The sequence below is a fragment of the Cetorhinus maximus genome, chromosome 23 (assembly GCF_964194155.1).
Source record: "Cetorhinus maximus chromosome 23, sCetMax3.hap1.1, whole genome shotgun sequence".
NCBI lineage: Eukaryota > Metazoa > Chordata > Chondrichthyes > Lamniformes > Cetorhinidae > Cetorhinus > Cetorhinus maximus.
In genome coordinates, this window is record NC_135901.1 from 7,971,040 (window position 1) to 7,994,377 (window position 23,338).

Here is a 23,338-nt window from a genome sequence, read left to right on the forward strand (position 1 = left end):
TCCTCGATGTAATATAATATAATATAATATAATATAATATAATATAATATAATATAATATAATATAATATAATATAATATAATATAATATAATATCCGTGTCCTAGTTCTAACCCGATCTCCGTGAACAATTCATCCGGTCCAATAATGTTCCGGATTTACCGAGTTTCGTGCTGGTTTACACACTTCTCCACGCGGATGTGACAAGTGAGGATGAGGTGGTGCAACTCCCTGGGCGGCTGGTTCTCCGTAAAGCGGGAATCGCATCCATGAACTGCTCGGCTACCGCTACGTTCACTGCTGGGACAGACATCGCCCGAATCAGCCCCTCCAGCATCTGGTGATGGCCACAAGTGAGACATTTAAGAAGAAAGAATCACTGCTTCAACCCGGGGAGGCACTAAATTCAGCACCATGACATTGAGGGCCGCCCGAGTGACAGACAGCGCCACCCATCTCTGCGCCGTACAGAGTCCGTACAGAAACCTACACCCAGCGGGGTAGCTGCTCTGCTGCGTTTTGGGGTATCCGGTAATAATAATGGAAAGCTACAGTGAATGAGTTTAAACTAGAAAATAGAGAAGAGACAGGGTTCAAAAAGTGCGAAATAAAGAGAATTGCAAACACACACACACGGGCAACAGAAGGGAAAAATGAGTGAGGGAAAGGGTAGAAAACATTGCTAATTCATGTCAATGAGAGCATATTAATAAAATAAGAAAAATAAATAAAAGAAAGTACAAATAACGAGTTTGAAAACCAAAGGTAAAAGAAAGCCTTAAAGGAAAAGTTGCAAAAACGAGAAAACTGAATTCTTTTTCAACTCCCTACTCCCTTTGGAGATATTTTAATTGTCTGAAACAGGCATTTGAATAAAAGACCGCTGGGATTTGCCGGAAGATGTTGATTCCGTTGTGGGGTACATTTCTCCAGGCTCTATTCATTCTGTTAGTAAATAATTTTACTGGATTTGAACACCAAGCGCCTGATATGTTCCTTTCCAGAGTCACTGTCAGAAAACACAAGATTCCCCTCAGTTCCCTCCACATGGAGGAGAGGAACTTGCTGGTCTACAGGCAACTGACATGTTCAGATATGAGCCGCTGGGTTAGGGAGCAGCAGATCAACAAATTGCTTCTTACATCGTGTGAGCAACAATCAGTTCCAACCGAACCAAGAGCAGAAATTCCACGTCACTTTAAATTGGTTTCTTTAGTTATCCGGCTGCACAATGTGTTTACCCGATTCGTGTTCATCTAATGCCAGCTGTTTCCTGTTTGCTTATTAACCTGTGAACTGTAAGGATGTATCTAGTATTCGTGATTCTGGCTGTAAACATGTAGGTACAGGAACTGTACTCAATAGCAAGGAGTGCTTCTTTCATTGTTCTGATTGCTTTAGCGTTTCATTGTTTATATTTATATTATATTATATTATCTTTTTTACAGATCGAATCCTGTCGTACCGATAACTAAATATTATTTTGTTCTATTAAATTGCTCTGATGACGAAAGTTGCCATTTTTAAAACTGATTTTATTTGTATCACACGCACTTCGAAAATCCGCGAGCTGGTTGTCTCCTCAGTCCCCATGTCAAATGAATCCTTGTACAAGATACTCGTCTCTTTGTTTCACGGCACTGTAATACATCGCAGCGTCTAACAGCTGAACCGTGTTAACAGTGAGAGTGGTTGAGCTTTCCTCACGGTTCCGGGATATTTTATACTTTCTCCCAAATCTTTCATGTCCGAGTGTGGGGACGAAATATGTTTCTGGGTACAGTAACTACAGAAACAGCCTTGGGATTTTATAACTTTATCCAGATGGAGGTTTGAAAATGGGAAAGTAACGTTTCTGTACATTGCCGGCATTTCTAAAGGCCCCGTTTGAGGAAAAGTTAAAGGCTCAGTGGAGACACGGCAGTGAACAAGATATTGTACAGCCGGATCCACTCTTTGACTCACTGTGCCTGCTTCGCACAGTGATACATTCCGGCGTCCTGGACAGCTGTGTTGTCTATAGAGATGGTATTGGACTTCTTTGCTCGGTCAAAGGACAATGTGTAGCGTCCTTTGGTCATATTCCCCTGGTATATGGAGGCGATAAATGTCGGAGCCCCTGTCAGTGTTTGTCTGTACCAGGCTACGGTATCGCCTGTACCAAGAGAGAGCCGACAGTCCAGTTCAACCCGTTCCCCTTCCCGAGACACCACCTGCTCAGGGTGGGAGCTCTGATCCTCACACTGTACTGCTGTGAACAAAAGAAAAATTACTCAAACCACGACAGGTTATTAAGAATTTGGTAAGACAATGCATCTGATGAGATAAACAAACTCACACAATATCAACAGCAAGAGGGCTCCAACTAGAAACAGGTATTTGTGGGGGTTTCTATTCATGACAATGAAGATGGACAAAAGGCGGATCAATCAGGGTCTGATTTCCAGACTGGGACTTGTTGCCGATTCCAGGACCCTCAATGGTGGAGAGGAGGGGGAGAGCGGAGAGCTTCACATTCTCCTCATATATTGAATGGCTGATGAGTGACGTTCTCACCAGTCGGCATATTATTGGATGTTGCCTTCAGACGTCATTCAATGGCTCACCCAGGGATTGGCTGCCTCAATGCAAAGAGCTCTTGACCCGTCACTGGGAATGAAGTTCTCTTTCTCTGCATAACAATAGGTTATGTTTTCAGGATTATTTGATCTCTCGGGTATTTCTAACTCCAATGGTCATCGCCGGCTCAGAATGTTTGAATTTAACAGCGCTATCTGCTGGTTCATCATTGTCTGCCTCGGAACCCCTAAATTGTTTCACTCATTCAGCTTTAAATGCATAGTTGTTTCATATTTCCTTTCCGTACCTGTGCAATTTATATTTACCGCTCCGCCCCTATACCCTGTGGTCAATATGGCTTCACTGAATGAGACAATCAGAAACGGCATCTATTGATTAACTTTAAGTCCGATTTCAATGCGAAAACTCCAGACTGACGGACACGCTGCCTGGAGGTCTTCACGTGTAACCGCGTGCTCGCCAAATTTGTCATATTCTGTATTCATCCCCCTGTTTACTTGGATTCATTTCTATGCGTTTTGCTGAGGAGGGAATATTTATTTTAAGGAGAGTTTGACCCAGCAGAGAGACAGATAAACTAAAAATGTCAGAAAGAGGGAGAGAGAGAGGTAAAGCATCTGCCTACAGCTCTCATTGATTGGTGAGGAACTGTCATCAGCTCTGACAGACCAGCCAATCCCCTCCCAAGTAAACGCCCCTCTGTTTCTCAATAAGTGAAGCCTGTTCCTGTTCTGGTTTACACTTCAATATCAGACTAGAGGGGTTAACATATTTAGAATAATCTGTGATTTTCTGTCGAACTCAATACAAGACGCCATGTGCTCACCATGTACGTTACTGATAATAATGGCCTTGCTGCCTGGTGAGTATATATCTACATAGTCAGTGCGTTTACATGAGTTATATTTACTCCTGACTTTTGAAACATTCTGCATTTGTGTTACAGGAACGAAAAGCGCGGATTTAGTATCCCAGGATCCCTCTGATTTAATGATTCTGGAAGGACAGAGCATAACACTGGACTGCAGTTATTCGACAACCTACAGTTCCCCAACTCTGTTCTGGTACGTGCAGTATCGGGGGGAAGCTCCAAAATATTTGCTGAAGATATATAGCACCTTTGTTCAAACGTCTCCAAACTTACCAGGCAGGTTCTCTGCTGATTTGCACAAAGGAAACAAAACGGTTCCGTTAAATATCGCCGGGACTCTTCTCTCTGACAGCGCCGTGTATTTCTGTGCCATGGAGCCCACACTGCTGCAGAGATAGAGCGGATCCCGTACAAAAACTCCACTGGGAGTTCCAGTTAGCGCCCACTAGAGGGCGCTCTCACACCGTTAAACAGGAGGATAAAGCAGCCTCCTCAGTGAGGGTCACGGGGACTTTCCGAAAACATCCAAAACAAACACCAAACAAGAAGAGCTGAGGAACACCTGCGGATTTCAACTCGCGTTTGTACCATAATCGATTTTCATAGATCTATTTCATGACGTTCATTTACTTATTGCCTTTTGGTGCAGCTTTTGTGCCTGTCTGTCATATTGAACAACCCTTCCCCATCTCCCCTGTCAGTTTGCTGGAGTCTTTGACTGCGGCCAGTACACAGAAATCATTTGATCAGAGTGTGTTGATGAATCCGAGACAGTTTATACACAATGAGCAGCGTTCACCAGGTTGTGACTATGATCTCTACAACAGACCCCAGGTACAGAGCTCCTCCACTGACCATTAAGCTTCAGAATGTTCCCTTAATTCTGGAATGTTTTCTGTCACGATTAAGAGCATAAGAACATAAGAAATAGGAACAGGAGAAGACCATTTGGCTCCTCGAGCCTGCTCTGCCATTCAATAAGATCATGGCTGATCCTCTTATGTTTCGATTTCCACATTCCCATCTAACTCCGATAACCTTTGATCCCAATACCGAGTTAACATTCCCGAGTTTGCTGGTGATAATGAACAGACCAGGATTTGATTCCCCTCACACCTGGGTCTAAAAGTCCAGCCATTCCCCTATCTGACTGTAGTCCAGCTCGGGGTGTTTCCATTTAATGTCAGTCAGTTCCCCACCGACGGATCTCACAGACAAAGGAAGACACAAGGAAGTGAGGTGAGAGCATCCTGAGACATAGCAACAAGTTATTGAGAGTGGGGATTAGAACGGGTATCTTCAAATCTGATTTTGTGATGATCTGTCCGTCCGATCGGATTCTGCAGTTTGTTCTCTTGGCCGCTCCTGCAAACAGTTGGTGACAGTTTGATCCGAGGTGAATGTGGTTTCCCCTCGGTTTATGTTTGAGCGGCTGACAGCGCCGCTGAACATTGTGGCTACATCTGCCAGAGATTCTGTACAAACCCCATCAGACAGGAGCTCCCACACACAGTCTAAAGACAGCTTTTGTACAGGTGTGAGACTGCGTTCCATCGCTGCGAGTGTGATAGTGCAGTAATACACGGCAGAGTCAGTCAGCTGCAGACCCGAGATGGTTAAGCTGGTGAGTTTAGTCGTGCTCTGAAGCTCTGCAGAGAAACGGCTTTTATAAAATCTGCTTCACCTTCACCACCGTTCGAGTATTTCCACAATATAAACTCAGGCTTTGCGTCTGGGTGTTCCCAGTACCAGGATAAATAATAGTCGCTCCATGTGGTATCATAGGTACAGCTTAAAGTCAACTCTTCTCCTTCTGATTTAACATCTGAGGACAAAGGCTGATTGACAGAATCTCCATGACTCAGATCTGAAAAACATGTTCAAAACAGAAGCAGATCAAACCAACAATTATTTAAAATTCAGTTTTAAACCATGTTTGAAAAATGAGAGAAAAAGTGAAATGTGTGTGATCCACAATTACCTGTCAGAAATGCTCCCCACATAAACCAGATGCTGAGTAGCCGCATTGTCGCTGTCCGCTCTGTAAAAGGGAAATTGGATATTTGAAGCGACCCGTTCTAAATCCCAGCCTCAATAATCTGCTGTCGTGTCTCAGGATGTTTTAACCTCACTTACTTTTGTCAGTGAATGGAAACACCCCGAGCTGGACTACAGTCAGTGACTTAATACGGGGAATGTTTCCGTTTTACAGAAGAGATGGTGACAATTAACTCCATGTCTGGTTATTGTAATTGTCAACCACAGTACGATTCGTAGATCGAGTTAACTCCGCACAATCTGACCTCTACACTGATTGTAATCTTACCAGCAGTATGCAGAGGACCGGGGTCCAGTGAGATTTTACTCATGAACCACTTAACCAGTAAACTAATTATGATTATAGATTTTGTCAGAGCGGTTTATAGATCTGTCATATTAGAACAGCGATATGTGTTGTTACTGAACAGGCAATTGAACAGACTTAAAGATCAAAGTCCTCCCCTGATGTAAGCAGGCATTCGCTCAACGTCACCTTCTGTTTAAAATGATTAAATTATATCTGGTTAATTAGAGTCCTTTTTTGTGTCTATAATCGTTTATTTAATCAACCATAACCCTCTGATTTTGGATTTGCTATAAGTGAGATTGGATTTTAGAGCGATTTAACGCTCATTTATTCAAATGTACAGGGACAAAGCTCAAAGAGCAGGCTCACAGGCTCCAAGGGACATGTCATATCAGATCTCATTAACTGGAACTCAACACCAGCCACCAGGAAAACCTTTCCTTGTAACGTTCACTCGTCGTATTAATGGATATGACGCCGAAGCCGTTACAGTGAAAGACTTCAGGGTCTTTCAGTCATATTTTCACATTCATTCCCCAGTATCCATACTTACTACTCAATTACTCTGCTTTCTATTTAATATCAGGTTCCAATCCTTCGACATGTGAATGTTGTTTTGTGATGATTATTGCACATTCTCAACAAATTTTCGGCAAGATTTCAACACTTTGAATTCGATTTATGGCAAAGACACTAGGCGTTTTTAGAGAAACAGCGCACTGAACTTAATGCTTTGCTGTAATGCACAAGAGGGATATTGTGATCTGTCGCCAACTGATGGATATTCTGAGACGTGTTCAGATGTCGGTGGACAGAGTTTGACAGATCCTCTGGTTATTCATTGGCCTGACCTGACAGTCCCTGTTTGTGGGAAGCCGGGTTGCTGCAGTTCTGAGTTATTATGCCAAGCAGAAACAAAAATTTGCTATCGTCAATCTAAAGACTGGGGCAACGAAAGTTAACCGTTTATGAATGAAGAGTGGAAACCAGGGGAGAGAAGAAATTGGCTGGGAAAAGATACCGAAAGACTTATGATCAGTCAAGGCTCCACAACTTCATTTGTAAAGTTTATTTTATTGCAATTTCGAGGTTATTACAATTTCTGTGGGGAGACGGTGGTGTAGTGACAATGTCACTGGACTAGTAATCTAGAGGCCCAGACTAACGACCTGGGGACGTGGGCTCAAATCCTAACTTAGCAGCTGATGGAGTTAATGAGTCTGGAATAAAAATCTCAATAATGGTGACCATGAAACTATCATCAATTGTTCTAAAAGCTCATCCGGTTCATTAATGTCCAGGAAAATCTGCCACCTTACCTAGTTTGGCCTACATGTGACTCTAGACACACAACAATGTGGTTGACTCTTAACAGCCCTCTGAAATGGCCTAGCAAGTCACTCAGTTCTAGGGCAATTCCGGATGGACGACAATGCTGGCTTTGCTAGCGACGCCCACATCCAATGAAAGGATAAATAAAAGTTCAAATCACGGGTAAATATAATTGTAAAAATGAACTTCAGAATGTTGCATTTTGTGTTTTGTTGCAGCTTTGGAAAGACCCCACTCACCCACACTTAAGGGTGAATTATTACAGTGTGAGAGCGCCCTCTGCTGAGAAATAATTGGTGTAGGACTTTGCCCAGTGTCCGCTATGTTTCTACAGCCGTGTCGGGACTCCTAGCACAGGAAAGCACAGCGGTGTCGGAGATCAGGGCTTTTCTGATCATTTACTCGGTGATTTCGTAGTTTTACTAAATCTGAACGAAAATCGATGAGTAAATTTGGAGTTCCAGTTTGTTCTTCCTCCATAGAGATCAAACACGTACTGTGGAGGGTGCCAGGGGTGGTTACTTTACCAGAACACGTGACCGTGAGAACACCTTGATTTGAAAGTATAGGTTAGGCTGATGTTACGTTCCTCTTCAACCGTGATTTCAGCTGTCGACTGTTCCACCATGTCTTACTGGGTCCATTAAGACGTAAATATTGATAAGAGTCATGATCTCGTGATCAGCAAGAACATCATCAGCATGTCAATAATTGCATCTGGGTTACAGCAGTCATGGGGATCATGGAATTTCACTAGGAAGGAAATACTTAATGAGAAGTGTTAGAATGTTGAGGGGTGGAATGAGATGGTTCCGCAGGATGGTCCTTCTTTCTACAATGCTGCGGTCCGGGAAATCCTCTGTCAGAGCAGAAATGCCGAGCTCCGCCCATTGTACTGCTGGTCCAAACAATGCCAAACAGAGAACAGCGCAGCCATCTTTCCAATAACACAGGGCAGGCAAAGCCGGTCAGAGCGACGGCAGCAAACGGGCGCTGTGAGCGGGGCCACAGCAGGAAGTGCCGTCACACATCGAATCGAATTGTAGGGAGCTGACGTCAATAATAATGTCCCCTTCGAAAATGATATAACCCTGTCTCACTATAAAAGCCGCGGCACTTTCGTATTCATTCCATATTGGGGGAGAGCAGGGTGAACACATATGTGTCAGGATTAGTAACTTATTCAATAGTAAACGAAATCTTCACTAGCAACCTCGGATAATACTGGGGCTGAATCTATGGACAGTTGGGGTAGAGTCGTCCTGACTTAATGTACAAAGAAGTATCAATGGTCTGGAGAAAACGGCAAAAGGAATGTCTGAATTTTTGAGTAACGGGTGGAGACAGCGGGTGAAAAAAAACAATCTGCAGGGAAAATCATCCAAAGAAAAAAATGGTGAGCTAAGGCACCATAGATATGCGAGTTGAAATCGCACATTAATATGAGCGCTGAAGTGGTCATTATCTGCTCTTGAAGGGGTTGTCTTCTGTTCCAATTTTACGACGGTGCCTGTGGCTCACACTGTGGAGTCGGGGTTATTAGTCCTACTTATCGGTGTGAGAGCGCCCTCTGCAGGAACACTAACTGGAACTCAGTGTGGGATTTTTGAACGGGAACCTCTGTATCTCTGCAGCAGCGTGGACTCCATGGCACAGAAATATACCGCGCTGTTAGAGATTAGGGTACTGCAGATCATTAGCTCGGTAATCTTGGTTGTTTCATTTAATGAAGCTGAAAAGCGACCTGTGATGTCGGTGCGTCTGGATCGTTTCCCTTCCAGAATATGAAGCATACATTGTGGAGGCTGCTTGGGGCGCTGACTGTACCAGCGCACATTCAGGTTATAATCGCTTGTTTCCAAGGTGCAAGTTCGTGTGACATTTCGTCTTCTGCCGTTATTTCAGCAACCGGTTGTTCCATTGTGTCTTGGTGGTTCCATTCTAACATAAAACAATAGCAATAACAACAATCAGCATTAGCTTTATATCAATAAACATAATCGTCATCACCATCACCATTTTTTTTTACCAACGGTAACATCCGGGTTAGAGCAGTCAAGGGGAGAATGGAGTTTCACTGTGAAGGAAATGTTTACTGAGAAGTGAGATAATGATGAGGAGCGGACCTAGGCAGTCCCCCATGTTACTTCCTGAGTCTGTAACTCTGCAATGCGAGTAATCCACTGTCCGAGCAGAAATACAGATTACCGTCCAACTGCATTGCTGATCCAACCAATGACAGGAATGGACCAGCGGCAGCAATCTCTCCAATAACACAATCCGGTCAAAGTGACAGCAGCAAACGGAAGCTGTGGGCGGGGATACCGCAGACTAAATATTGAGTGGTGTGCGGTGATTCGCGGCTGCACCCCGAATTGGTAGAGCGGATAGAGCGACGGTTGAATCTGCAGGAGTCTTTGACCATCCTGCACCTATTCACTGTCCAACTGACTGAGGACAAACAAAATGGGAGGGACAGGAAGGGTTTAGAATCTTAGAGGAAGGACTGATGCCATTCGGCATATCATGTGTCTATGCCTCATTGAAAGAGTGATCAAATTCACATTTCGTCCCGGCATTTTCCACGTAGCAGTGGTACCAACTCTGAACAAATGACAGTGTAATAATCTTTCCCTATATTTTTTCCTCTTAAATTGATGCGCTTGGATTTTCGAATTTTCTGCTAATGGAAACAGTTATACGCAATCTATTGCATCAAATTTCTTATCATTTTCAGTATTTAAATTAAATGTCTCCTTGAATCATTTGACATAAGAAGACTAATAACAGTTTCTCTAGCCTGCTCACGTTAAAGGCCGTCACCCCTGGTGCCATTCCAGGCTACTTTCTCCAATATTTTGATGTTCATTTATAAAGGATTGTCATTACTTTCTGCCATAAACATTAACAACAAATAAGGACTGAGCCTGATTAGATCCAATTTAAATTTCTGGGAAAACATACATGGCATTGGTGTTTTGATATGTAAATCAATAAACCCGAAACTCACTCTATGGCCTCGGTTCTTAGCCGGATTGAACAGAATTCGCCAGCAGAGGGCGCCAAACCCAAGCATACCGATTAGAAAGTCACGCGTCACCAACGCCAAAGCCAATAGGGATGGTATCCTGAGTGAGGTCTCTCAGAGTCAGGGGTCGCCCATTTAAGACAGAGATGAGGAGGAATTTCTTCTCTCAGAGGCCAGTCAACCTGCGGAATTCTTTACCGCAGAGGGCTGTAGAGACTGGGCTGTTAAGTATACCCAAGGCTGCGATGGACACATTTTTAATCAGTAAAGGAATGAAGGGTTTTTGGGAAAAGGCAGAAACGTGGAGTTGCGGATTATCAGATCAACTGTGATCTCATTGAATGGCGGAGCAGACTCGATAGGCCGAATGGGCGACTTCTGCTCTTGTGGTTTTATGGTCACAGTGGGCCTGGCTCCCGTAACTGTGTGTGTGGAACAATAAGCTGAACAGAACCCGGGTTCCCTCTCTCCTTCTCAATCCCTGGCCCATTCCATTCACATTCACTGAGAGAGATTTAGCCAGAAATGTTTATGATAATACTGGCCGCGCTGTTGGACAGTAAGTATTGGATTATGTTTATCAAGATAGGTTAGCAGACTGTTGCAAAGAGCTTAAACTAGGAATTAATGTAATTAACGACAGTTTGGGAAATGGGAATTTACGGACACTCATACAGATGGATACACGTTTAGATCGATCCTCTTTAAATTTCTGCTCTTTTCTTCATCTACCTTCACAGGCGGACTATGCGGATCCAGTAACCCAGTCACCGGTGTCATTAATTGTGTCAGAAGGGGGTTCGGTGCAGTTAGATTGTGAATATATAGACCAGGATACATACAGTATGCAATGGTATCGGCAGAAACCGACACCACCTCTCAGCTGGATCATTAGCAAAGTGGTAGGAATGAAAAAAAGATAAAACCTCAGGACGATAACTGGCGGCTGCTGACAATTTTGATTAGTCCGGTTACCTCAATATAAGCGGCCTGATTGTGGAGGACGGAGCGGTCTCTTACGGTGCTGTGAGGCCCAGCGTCAGATAAAAGCCGAAAACCCGCACTGAAACCTCAGCGAGTATTTACTGCCCAAATAAGTGTTCCGGGGCTCAGGGAGAACCAAAACTGACAGGTTTATTATGAAAAATTTGTATTGCTGCCTTCAGCCTTCTCCAAATGATCAGGGACCCGGTCTGGTAAATCTTGAGACTCGGCTCCATGGCTCGAGTTAAAGCGCTTCAGTAAAGATCTCGGAGCTTGCCCGGAATATTGTTGTTCGAACAGAGTTGTAGAAAGCTCAAAGATATGGAATAACTATAGTTGATCATTATGGCCTGTTCTTCCACACAGTTAACTCAGAGGGATCCAGGGACACTTCATCAGCAACACTCGTCACTGTAACAAAACAAAGAATGTGTCAAAATCTGGAATTGAATTTAACACATGGAATAGACAATGATCCTTTAAATATTGAATCACCAAGCAGTATGACCATTATCAGAAAGGACCATAGGGGGCACATAGTGTCTGGTATAGACTTCGACAGAAGGTAACTGATTTTAAACGGATGTTGAGGTGAGAAGGTGAGGTGGTTGTGACTGCCTCGGACATCAGGGCAGCATTTGACTGAGTGTGGCATCAAGGAGCACCAGCAAAACTGGCGTCAATAGGAATCAGGGAGAAAACTCTCCGCTGGCTGGAGTCATCCCGAGCAGAAATGAAGATGTCTGTGGTAGTTGGAGGTCAATCACCACAGGTCCAGAACATCACTGCACGAGTTCGTCACAGTAGAGTTCTCGGCCCAACCATCTTCAGCTGCTTCATCAATGTCCTTCCTTCCATCATAAGGTCAGGAGTGGGGATGTTCGCTGATGATTGCACAATGTTCAGCACCATTCGCGACTCCTCAGATACTGAAGCAGTCCATATGTAAATACAGCAAGATTTGGATAATATCCAGGCTTGGGCTGACAAGTGGCAATTAACATTCGCGCCACAGAAGTGCCAGCCAATGACCATCTCCAGCAATAGAGAATCCAACCATTGCCCCTTGATGTTCAATTGAATTACAATCACTGACTCCCCCACAATAAACATCCAGGGGGCTACCATTGACCAGAAACTGAACTGGATTAGCCATATAAACACAGCGTCTTAAAGAACAGGTCAGGGGCTAGGAATCCTGCGGCAAGTAACTCACCTCCTGACTGCTCAAAGCCTGTCCACAAGACACAAGTCAGGAGTGTGATGCAATACTCACCCCTTACCTGATGCGTGCAGCTCCCACAACACTCAAGAAGTTTGACCCCATCCAGGACAAAGCAGCCTACTTTATAAGCACCCCATCCACAAACGTTCATCCCCTCCACCACCGACGAAGAATTGCAGGTGTATGTACCATCTCCAAGATGCACTGCAGGAAGTCACCAAGGCTCCTTAGGCAGCGCCTTCAAAACCCACGACCACTACCAGCTAGAAGGATAAGGGCAGTAGATACATGGGAACGCCACCACCTGGAAGTCCCCCTCCAAGGCAATCACCATCATAACTTGGAAATGTATCGCCGTTCCTTCACTGTCGCTGGGTCAAAGCCCTGGAACTCCTTCCCTAACAGCACTGTGGGTCTACGTACACCACGGGCTGCAACGGTTCAAGAAGGCAGCTCGCCACCACCTTCTCAAGGGCAATTAGGGATGGGTAATAAATTTTGGCCTAGCCAACATCTTGCAAAATGAACAAAGATTACAATTTAGCGTCATACAAGGGAATATAATAAAGCAAAGTACAATTTAGCAGAAGATAACGGGTCTGATGTGTGAAATATCGTGTCAGAAATAGTGATCACACTCACACGCAGGAAAGAGTAAAATATCCAGGAATATGGTCACTAAAGTGAAGCTCAGATTCGTGTGTCGGATGCTATCGACTTGAATAAAGTAACGGTCGGAAGATTCAAGCCAAGAGAGTCAACTGCTGAAGGCATCGTTGTTGTGCTTCAAAGTGAGCCCAATACCAGTTACACTGTGTCCACCAGACACGGGGCTCTGGGACTTCTGATCACAAAGTGAAGCTGCGAGGGGGCTTCAGCATTGATGGGGTGTGAGGGAGAGGTGCGCGCATACGTCAGAGCATCCGTCCGTGAGACGTAATTTTGCGGTGTCCTTGACATCGCCTTGTAACCTTTGTGACGTCACCCTGCAGTCTGTGTGACGCCAGTCGGTCTGGATGGAGGATCAGAAACATCTTTCCCGGAGCTGACATGAATATCAAGTCCTGTGTTTAAGGGAATTAACAGCTGATCAGAAATAGGAAAGACGGTTTAACCTGCAGATTCATTTGGTGATTGATCTGTTGGTCGGATTGGAATCTGAATTTTGTTTTCTCGGCCGCTCTTGGAAACAGCTGGGTGACAGTTTGATCCACGGTGAAAATTGTTTCCTTTCGTTCTGTGTTTGAGCGGCTGACAGCGCTGCTGAACATTGTGATTGCACCTGCCCGGGATTCTGTACAAACCCCATCAGACAGAATCTGTCAGGCACAGCACAAAGTACGGGGATAAGACTACTTTTCACCATAAGCTCTGGCTGTGAGTCCTGCTTCTGATCAGCTCTTCAGAGTCCACTTTCTCCGCTCAGAGAGAGGTCTGGCCGCCTGAACGGTGCTGTTGCTATTTTCTTTTTGTCTCTCCGATTGCCTGAGAACATCAATAAGACTTTCCCTGCAAATACCAGCCAGTGCCGGAATAATACACAGTTCTCCCCAAGAAATATCATAGATGATACTTAAAGCAGCCACTTCTCTTCGGTCTAATCATTTGAGGACAGTAGCTGAGTGACAAATTCTCCAGGGCTCAGATCTGAAATGCATGCGCAAACAGGACATTACCTGATTGGAGGTTGTTTAGAATTCGGATTGAAACCTTGATTCGGAAAAGAGACGAAATGTGTTTGTTCCTTAATTACCTGTCCGAAATGCCTCACTCCTCGCCACCCCAACCACCCACTTCCCCCCACCTCCTCATTTCAACCCAGATGCTGGGTGGCTGCATTGTTGCTGTCCGTTTTGTAAGTTGGAAAGTGTGATTAGAAGAAACTCGTTTTAATTTGCATCATCAAGTATCTTCTGATGAGTCTCAGGATCCTCTAACCTCACTTCTTTGTGTCCCCATTGATGCTTGAAGACTTGTAGGTAGGAGCCGGCTGTCAGCGAATGGAAACAACGCGAGCTGGGCTACGGCCAGTGTCCTTATAAGGGGGATGGTTACGCAGTTAGGGGCAGGGATGGGACTGGATCCTCTGGTCTCGTTGTTGCAAGGCAGAAACACTGGTTTGTTAATGGTGCCAGAAAACTTTTAACAGACACTCGAAACCTGTGCTCGGGTCTTGTTTTAAAGGGCGCAAACACAAACTGGTGAAATGTCTTCATATCTTCACTGTTACTGAACCAGAAAAATACTCTGATCAAATGGACACTATGTACATGCTTTGACTAGAAGGAGAGAGTGGACAAAGGGAAAAGGCTTCATAAGAGTTCAGAAAGGCAAGGACAGATCATCAAAAGACTAAAGGTGAGTTAGCGCAATACAAATTTATTTGTGGAATTCATTTTTAGTATATTTGCAAGTTAAAGTCAACTAATGTAATCCCTCAGTTGCTGCTCACCCGCTCTTCTTCGGCGTTGTCTTTGTTTTGATATTTTATTAAAGGCTCTGTGGCTCTCACAGGCTGAGTTATTGCTTCTGTTTGTCGGTGTGGGGGCGCCCTCTTCTAAGCACTAACTGGAACGCCCAGTGGGGTTTTTGTACGACATCCCCTATATCTCTGCAGCACTGTGGGTTTCATGGCACAGAAATACACGGCGCTGTCGGAGAGAAGAGCCCCGGCGATATTTAAAGGAACCGTTTTGTTTCTTTTGTGCAAAGCAGCAGAGAACCTGCCTGGGAATTCTGGAGACGTATCTGCACCACCCGAGCTATGTATCCTCATTAAATATCTCGGACCTTCTCCTGGGTATTGGATGTACCAGAACAGAGTTGGAACGGCAGCTGTAGAGTAATTACAATCCAGCTTTATGCTCTGTCCTTCCAGAACCCTTAATTCAGGGAGTTCCTGGGATACTGAATCTTTACCATTTGTTCCTGCAACAAAACACAGAATGTATCAAATATCTGGGAGTGAATATAACACAACGAACAGGCACTGACCATTTAAACATTGACTCACCGGGCAGCAAAACCATTATTAGTAGTAAGGAACATCGGGAGCACATGGTGACAGGATTAGAGTTCGGACGAAATAAATAAGATTTGAGATATGTTGACACTTCTGTTTTGATATTAAAGAGGAAATTCAGATCAGGAGCAGGCTTCACTTACTGAGAAACAGAGGGGCGTTTCCCAGCGACAGGATTGGTTGGTCTCTCAAAACAGATGACAGTTGGGTACCAATCAGTGTTAGCTCTGGACCGATTATTGCTGCTGACTTCCTCTTCCAACCTGCCTTTCTCGGTTTCCCTGGATCTCTCTTGGTCTCAGGATCTCTCTGTCTCGCTTTGACTTTCGGACTCTGTGGCTCTATCTCCCCTTTCACTGGTTCCGACCCTCCCTCACACACGCTTTCTCTGCCTCTTTCTTTCTCCCGATTTCCCTAAGTTCAGAGCGCAGAAAATCCGATTTATCTCAGTCTCCCATTTCAATGAGCTCAGAAAACTGCTCAATTAATAGGAGCAGCGACAAAACATACATTATTTAACCGCAGCTCAGAGGCGGTATTAAAATGGAAACAGTTATATTCAAATCCCAAACGTGGCAGGCGTCCTATTTAGATCCTTTGTCTGTGTTGATATTTAAGACTCGGCATCCCATAGGGATCTCGTTTGTTTCATTTCGTTAAAACAAGCTTCTTTTAAGCATTAATGGCCGAAATATTAAAATAAACAAGGGGGCCGCCCGGATTTAAAGTAAAGTTTGAATTAACCCGCGTGTAAAAGTTCACCTGCACTAAAATACGTTATAATAATAATAAGAAGAACTCGAGAAATGCGACATAATCGTGCAACAGTATTTTGCACCAGTAATTGGAGCTCCCTGATCGCCACTGTGCGCTTACTGCAGCGGGTACGGGTACGATAACATGGTGGTTATGAGGCTGCTTTAGTAATCCAGGAGTCCAAGTGCCTATCGGAAATCATCCTTTCCATATCGCGTCCTATGTTATGTTATTTTTCTTTCCCTTCCTTGAATTCCTGCCTCCCTTTCGAGCATTGTTCTCCTCATGATGTCCCTTTGTTTCCCTCACTGTCTATGCCGGTTTCTCTTTGTTTGTCTCTCTTCGTTGCTCAGTCTATATTGTCTCTAAATTTCTGCATCTGTTCCCTTCAATATGTCTTCATCTGTTTCCCTCCCTGTCTCATTTCCCTCATTTCTCTTACTGTCTCTCCCACTGTTTATCTCCCTGATTTCTATCATTCCCTTCCCTCCTGTTTATCTCCCTGTATCTCCATATATTTTACCCTCTCTGTCTCTATTTCTGTCACAGTCTCTGCCTCTGATTTACTCGCTGTCTTTTTAATTTTTTCTCTTCATTTCTCAGTTTCAATGTCTTCATATTGCTGCATCTCTTCCCTTCACTGTATCTTCATCTTTTTTTATTCATTCATGGGATGTGAGTGTCCCTAGCTTGGCCAGCATTTATTGCTCAACCCTAATTGCCCTTGTTCAAAGGACATTTAAGGGTCAACCACATTGCTGCGGATCTGGAATTACATGTAGGCCAGGCCAGGTAAGGACAACAGATTTCCTTCCCTAAAGGAACATAGTGAACCAGGTGGGTTTTTATGACAATCGGAAATGGTTTCATAGTCATCATTAGGCGTTCAATTCAAGATTTTTTGAATTGAATTCAAATTCTACCATCTGCCATGGCGAGATTCCAACCCGCATCCCCAGACCGTGACCGGGGGAAAACCCTGGGCCTCTGGATTACTCGTCCAGCGGCAATGTCACTAGGCCATCACCTCCCGCTAAATCTCTCCCTACTTCTCTCTCTCATTTCTCTTAATGCCTCTTCCTTTGTTATCTCTCTCTGTTTACCTCCATCTCTCTCCTTCATTTCGAACGTTGCCTTTCCTCCGTTTTTCTCCCTATATCTCCATCTGCGTTCATCTCTCTACCTCTCACTCAGCCTTTCTCCCTTTTTCTCCATCTGTGTTTCTGCCATTGTCTCTCCCTCATTTTCTTTCTCTCTGTCTCTCAATGTGCTCCTCTGCCTGTCACCTAACGGGCACGTTTGAAGAACAAGTATTTCGCCGCCCAGGCGGCGCTCTAGTCCATCGTAATTATTTGATTAATTGAAAATATCCAAGTGTTGCTTTTACATTCCATTCCCTGGGGAGTCTTCAGGATTAGAAGCCTGTTACTGTTGTAGAAGAGCAGATTAGTCAATAGGGCGCAGCAACAACACAAGCCATGTACATTCCTCGCCACAACAACCGGCCTCAAAAACTCTCCATTTTATATCAAGGCCTTCGTTTTCAAAACCAAATGCGGTCTCGACTCATTTTCTGGGCTCGAATTACATTCAGCAGAAATCGCAGCATCAAACCAATTGATGTCCTCAGTCCCTATCAGACACAATAGATGTCCATCCTTGTAAAAAAGTTTAACACTGTGGATGCTGGAGATCTGAATTAACAAACAGGAAGTGCTGGAAAGTCACGGCAGGCCTGGCAGCATCTGTGGAGAGAGAAACAGTGTTAACGTTTCGAGTTCAATATGACTCTTCTTTGGAACTCCGAGTTGGCCCACCAGCACTTCCTGAGGTTTGGGAGACAGTTGTGTCTTTTAGTGAAAAGAGAAAATGAGAAAACTGGCTCCAGAGGGCATGTCAGAGGAAAAAATACATCAACGTCGGTTTGCTCCCTTGCCCTCGTTGACGATATGAAAGGTATTTACCATAAAAATATCTTTGATTGTAAATCCCAATGACTCCAAATTAAACCAATTCTCCAGTAATATTCCTGATCCAGCGAGTGCAGAAACCAGGAAAACTCAATGAATGGAATTACAGCTTCTGGTTCTGATTTTAGGTGAGGACTTTGTGGAGAATAGTGTTCGCTATTAGAACATGTTTCTTTTCTTTAGTATCAGCTGCTATCGGTGGAGAGGCTGTGATCCACCAGTCACAGCGGATCTTTACGCAAGAGGGACAATCGATTGAAATGCAGTAAAATGTAATCACCAGAGATTCTGAGAGTATTCACTGGTACAGAATTCGACAGAACCGTGGCCCAAAATTTATCATATCAGCTGTTAGCACATTCTTCGACCAGTAATTTACCCAACAAGAAGTTATAACATTCCTGGTAGGGACAGCACCGTGGGATCAAAAACTGGGGTTTATTGGTCTGGGGTATGTGACTGTGCAGTGAGGCACTGAGAGATAAAACAACCATTCCGAGCTGACCACCTCCTCAATGTGCTGACTCCTTTGTGCACTATAGGTGCAGAGACGCCATTCATTCTGCAGGGATAGGGTTAATAGGGCCGGCTAGAGCCTGTTACAATTTCACTGCTATCGTTTTCTCTTCATGTTGCTAATCATCAGCTCTTGATGGTTGGGTTGGAAATGTTAAACCAAATTAAATTCATCACCGAGATGTTGAGGCAGGTTCAGTTGCAGGTGGAGATCAATGAACCAGTACAGCAGAGGAGGAGTCCATCAAGACACTGTCGATCAGGCCAATTAAAGTTCAAACTCTCTCTTTTATCAAATGAAGATCCAACTGATTCAAAGGGCAATTAGAGATCAAACTATCTCTCAGATCAATTAGAGAGCAAACTGTCTCTAATGTCAATAAAATTTCAAACTGTCTCTCAGATCAGTTAGATATCTAGCTGTCTCTCGGGTCAATGAGAGGTGTAACCGTCTATATTTACTCTTGTGTCCCTCTGATCAGCAGAGAGCGGTGTTAATGTCTCATTTCTCTGCAATAAACACTCCTGTCCTGGTTATGGAAATGGCATCAGACACCGCGAACGTCAGACACTGCTGTCTATTACTGCGCATAAAACCTCACAATGATGGGAACGACTGAATAATTGCCGCAGGTTTCTGGGTCACAGCTGCTGTCTGCTGAGCGGTGTCTATAACAGCGGGTGAGACACTGACATATGAATTCATTCCTGTGCGCGCAAAACCTGACCACAATCTACACAAACACAATTTAAAATCGTTCACATCGAATACTGACTCCGTCTGATTAAATTAGCTTCTATTTATTTGAGGATTTCTGGGAGCACGCCACTACCATTGAGAATGCAAACACCTGCAGTTGTCCTGGACCTAGTTATATTTGTGTATCGCTGTTTCACAATGAACACATGGAAAACGTACAAATAATTTTTGGCTTGAAATATCTGTTTTTATCAGACAGATGGATCGGGGGGAGACGATGCTAATAATTTTGATAGATAAAGACTTCTAAATAGTAAAGGCGCTTTAAACATATTAAAACTAATGATCCATAATATAAACATGTACAAAGAAATTATTTTCAGGACACGATTAGAGGTTGATGAGCAATGTTTATTGGAGTATTAATCTATAAAGCCGGGCGCGGTGTATTCTGGATACCGGAACAGATGGTCAGGAACCGACTGAATACAAAAGCCTGATTGTAAAATTCTCCGAACGGCTGCGGAAACGAGTTACAAACCAGGGAAAGGACAGTGCACAAAGTCTAGATAAGACCACGCGCACTCTCACAAGAGAGTGGTAAATATTCCAGAGATGTTAATGGTTTTCTGTTTTGCACTAATTATTAGTAACGTGAACAAAATGGCATGGTACCCTTTTTCCAAGACGTTCCTAAAACTTAATTAAAAAAAACACATAAAATCTCCAAATGTGAAAGATGCGAGCTTGAGGCAGTGAAGAAACATCAAGGATATTTTGAAGGATGTAAATCACGACCCAGGACCAAAGGTGATGTTCCGGGATCCTTGCAGCTACAAAGGAAAGACTGAACTCTTCATTGCAACGGATAGTTTTCACATCGGGTCGGTATTTTTATAGATCGATTTTGTTCTAAGCGGCAACCTGTGCAAACATTTCAAACTTTATTCATTGCCGTAGCTGGCAAGATTCTTAGCAATCTGATTAGTTAACTGCGCTTTATATTGCACTAAATGCAATTATTTAGTTATCACAATCTTCTGAATGTCTTGCAAAATAAATTTGTAAACAATCGTTCTCCAAGCTGATTTTTGTTTTGTGATGAAAATATTGGTTGGGTGAAATTATAATTTACTCCTCCAGATGGCAGCAAAACCCCAGGAACACCTGCGGCCTCTGTCTGGAAGTGCCGATCTCTGTCAACATTAGACAGGTCACACATAGAATCAGCCAATAACTGACAAGCGAAATTTCCTGGAGATAACTGCATCCATCCTGGCCTTGGACTTGTGTATCCGAAGCTCAGTGGTTCAATTGTTCTTGCGCTTCTAGAACCAAGTTGGAGTAAATTGGTCAGTTCATTTCTCTTTGTCGCACCCGATGATCCACAGGTTAAAAAATACAGATTTCTCTCACCTCAATCGATTCGAATGCCTATTCTGTCAACAACTCCCCAATAAGGTTCGGAATGATGTCGTGAGAAGTTGAAATCCATTTACATCACAAAATCTACATTTTGCCGAGTGATATTTCACGTTTGCGAATGTCTCGATTATCAAGGCAATTATCTCTCTTTGTATTGCACGAGACCCTGTCTCATACTGCACTGGATAATTTCCCTGTTTTATTGCATCAAGTCCTACCTCTATTTATATTACACAAAACACTATCTCGTGAATTGCTATGCAATGCCCAGTCTGTGTTAATATTGCTCTGGGCTCTATATTTGCTTCCGCTACACTAGACTTTGCCTCTGTTCATTGTACACATTTCGCTGCCTCCCGTTAAATTACACTGGGCCCTGTTTCATTGTTACTGCATTGGATAAATTATTTGCTTATGCCACACTATGCACTGATTAATTTATCAATACAATAGGCCATGACTCTGTTCATACTATGGAAGGACATGTTTCAGCTACTGCTGCACTAAACATTATGTTCTCTCCTGTTTAAGTCATGATAGATCCTGTCTCATTTAATTCTCTGACGAGGAGCCTAAATGGAAGCCGTCCAGAGATGGAATGATGTTGGGTGACATACGGCCTCTCTGCCCATTGGTTCGGCCTGGACCGAGACATCAGATGCCATCCAATCAACTGACCGTTCCGTTGTTCCACCATCCATCCAATCAGCGCCGAGCCGAGTTGTTCTCCGGTTGATCAGGGCCGTGCAGAGAGCAGGGGACCGATCGAAATCTTTCTGCTTACGACAGGGAACGGGAACAGAAGTGACGCCAATGCTGACCTTTGAACAGGGGCAATCTTTGAGGTGGCAGAAGCGAAGCGAAGCATTAAATGTTATTCCCGTGTCAGTGCCGGGGATCCCCAGTACAGAAGCTCTACTCACGATATAATACGCAAAGGGTGTCGCATAAAATTACTTCGAGATAACCGTGTTCTGTGAGATCAAGTCAAATAAGTATTTTGAAACCGGCCACCAGGTGGCAGTGAGAGATCACAGGTTGCCACTTTTGCGACCCGCGCATCCACCAACACAGACTGAAACTTGCTCAATGTCAATTATGGCGAAATTGCTTTGAACTCACCTCAATCTCCATACGTTCCCAATTTTGCATAATGTCACATGTGAGCTCTGTGTAAATAAGCCGTGCGCATTCTGCAGTGTTTTTCTCTGACCCGAAGCTGACTTCAACCCTTGTTTTCAACGCAATCCATTGATGCAGCTGAATAATATATTAATTCTTCAATTCCTGTCGCTGTCCTGCTTGTCCCGACAGGCAGTCAATGCCAAAGTAACGTGACCTTTGCAAACATGCAGACTTGTACAGTATTCAAATGAGGTATTATTACTGAATTCAGTCCCTTAAAGATTGAACATTCGTCTGGCCACTCTTCCCGCGGTATCCCCGTTGCTTCTCTCCTTCGGACTCGCATCGCTTGCCCTTTTTTATTGTGGAAAGTTCCGCACGACTGCCTTCTTTGGTTCTGTCTTGAGGAGCAGTGTAGTATGAGGGTGATCTGTATTCCTGCTGCCCACAGAGGATGCCCTGCGCCGCTGACTCTGACTGCATCATACAGAACCGTTTGGCATCTCTTCTCTTCAATATATCACTTCCCAGTAACAACCTCTCACTCCGTTCCCAGCAAAAATGCATTTCCTCCTGCCCAGGTTTTATTCCAGGTAAAACGACGATGTTGCTTCAGGCGATGAGATGAAAGTCACGATAATAATGATGAGTAATCCCGATACAGTCATAGAATCCCAGCACCGTTACAACACAGAATGAGGCCATTCGCCCTTGCATTTTGATAGGAAAAACATGGAGAGACAATAAAAAATAAAGGATACCATTCTAAAGGGCGTGCAGGAACAGAGGGTGCTGGGTGTATATGTGCATAGATTACTGAATGTCGAAGAACAGGTAGAGAGATCAGGTAATAAGGCAGACAGTATCCTGGGTTTTATTAATAGTGAGACAGATTGCAAGAGCAAGATTATGCTGATCTTATATAAGGCATTAATTAGACCTCAGCTGGAATATTGGGCACAGCTCTGGAGGCCATACTATAGAAAGGATGTGAACGTATTGGAGACAGTGCAGAAGGTGTTTACAAGAATGGTTCCAGGGATGAGAAACGTTAGCCAGAAAGATAGATTGAAGAGATTGGGACTGTTGTCCTTGAAGAGGAGAAGACCAAGAGGAGAGTTGACAGAGGCGTTCAAAATGGTGAGGGGGCTGGACAGAGTAGATAAGGAGAAACTGTTCCCACTCGTAAAAAGATCAAGGGCGAGAGGGCACAGATCAAAAGTGAGAGCGCTCTAATAGGCGGCAGCGTTGGTCAGCGACAGGCTGTCGATGGTTAGGATGGTGGATTCAGCTGCTGACTGTATCTCGGTAGAGAAACGTGTACTAGCAGGATCTGTTTTGCAATCATGACCCTAAGAAACCGTCCACGGGATGAAGTCAGGCTGCGTGTCTGACTCATTCCGCTACCGGAATAATGCCCGGACTGTCCATGCAGCGTCCTGGTGCAGTTTAAAGTTA

The 23,338-nt window shown here is 44.0% G+C and overlaps 2 protein-coding genes and 1 gene segment (V, D, J or C); 1 reads left to right on the forward strand and 2 right to left on the reverse strand.

Moving 5' to 3' along the window:
* Nucleotides 1-23,338, forward strand: part of LOC144698197 (uncharacterized) — a 510,286-nt gene that overhangs the window by 333,546 nt on the left and 153,402 nt on the right. The gene's annotated exons all lie outside the window — the stretch shown is intronic.
* LOC144698216 (uncharacterized) overlaps nt 1-23,338 on the reverse strand; it is a 500,519-nt gene that overhangs the window by 294,809 nt on the left and 182,372 nt on the right. The gene's annotated exons all lie outside the window — the stretch shown is intronic.
* Nucleotides 1,961-3,823, reverse strand: LOC144697770 (T cell receptor alpha variable 4-like). The segment is given in 2 exon segments: nt 1,961-2,250; nt 3,724-3,823. Coding segments are annotated over 2 exon segments (390 nt in total).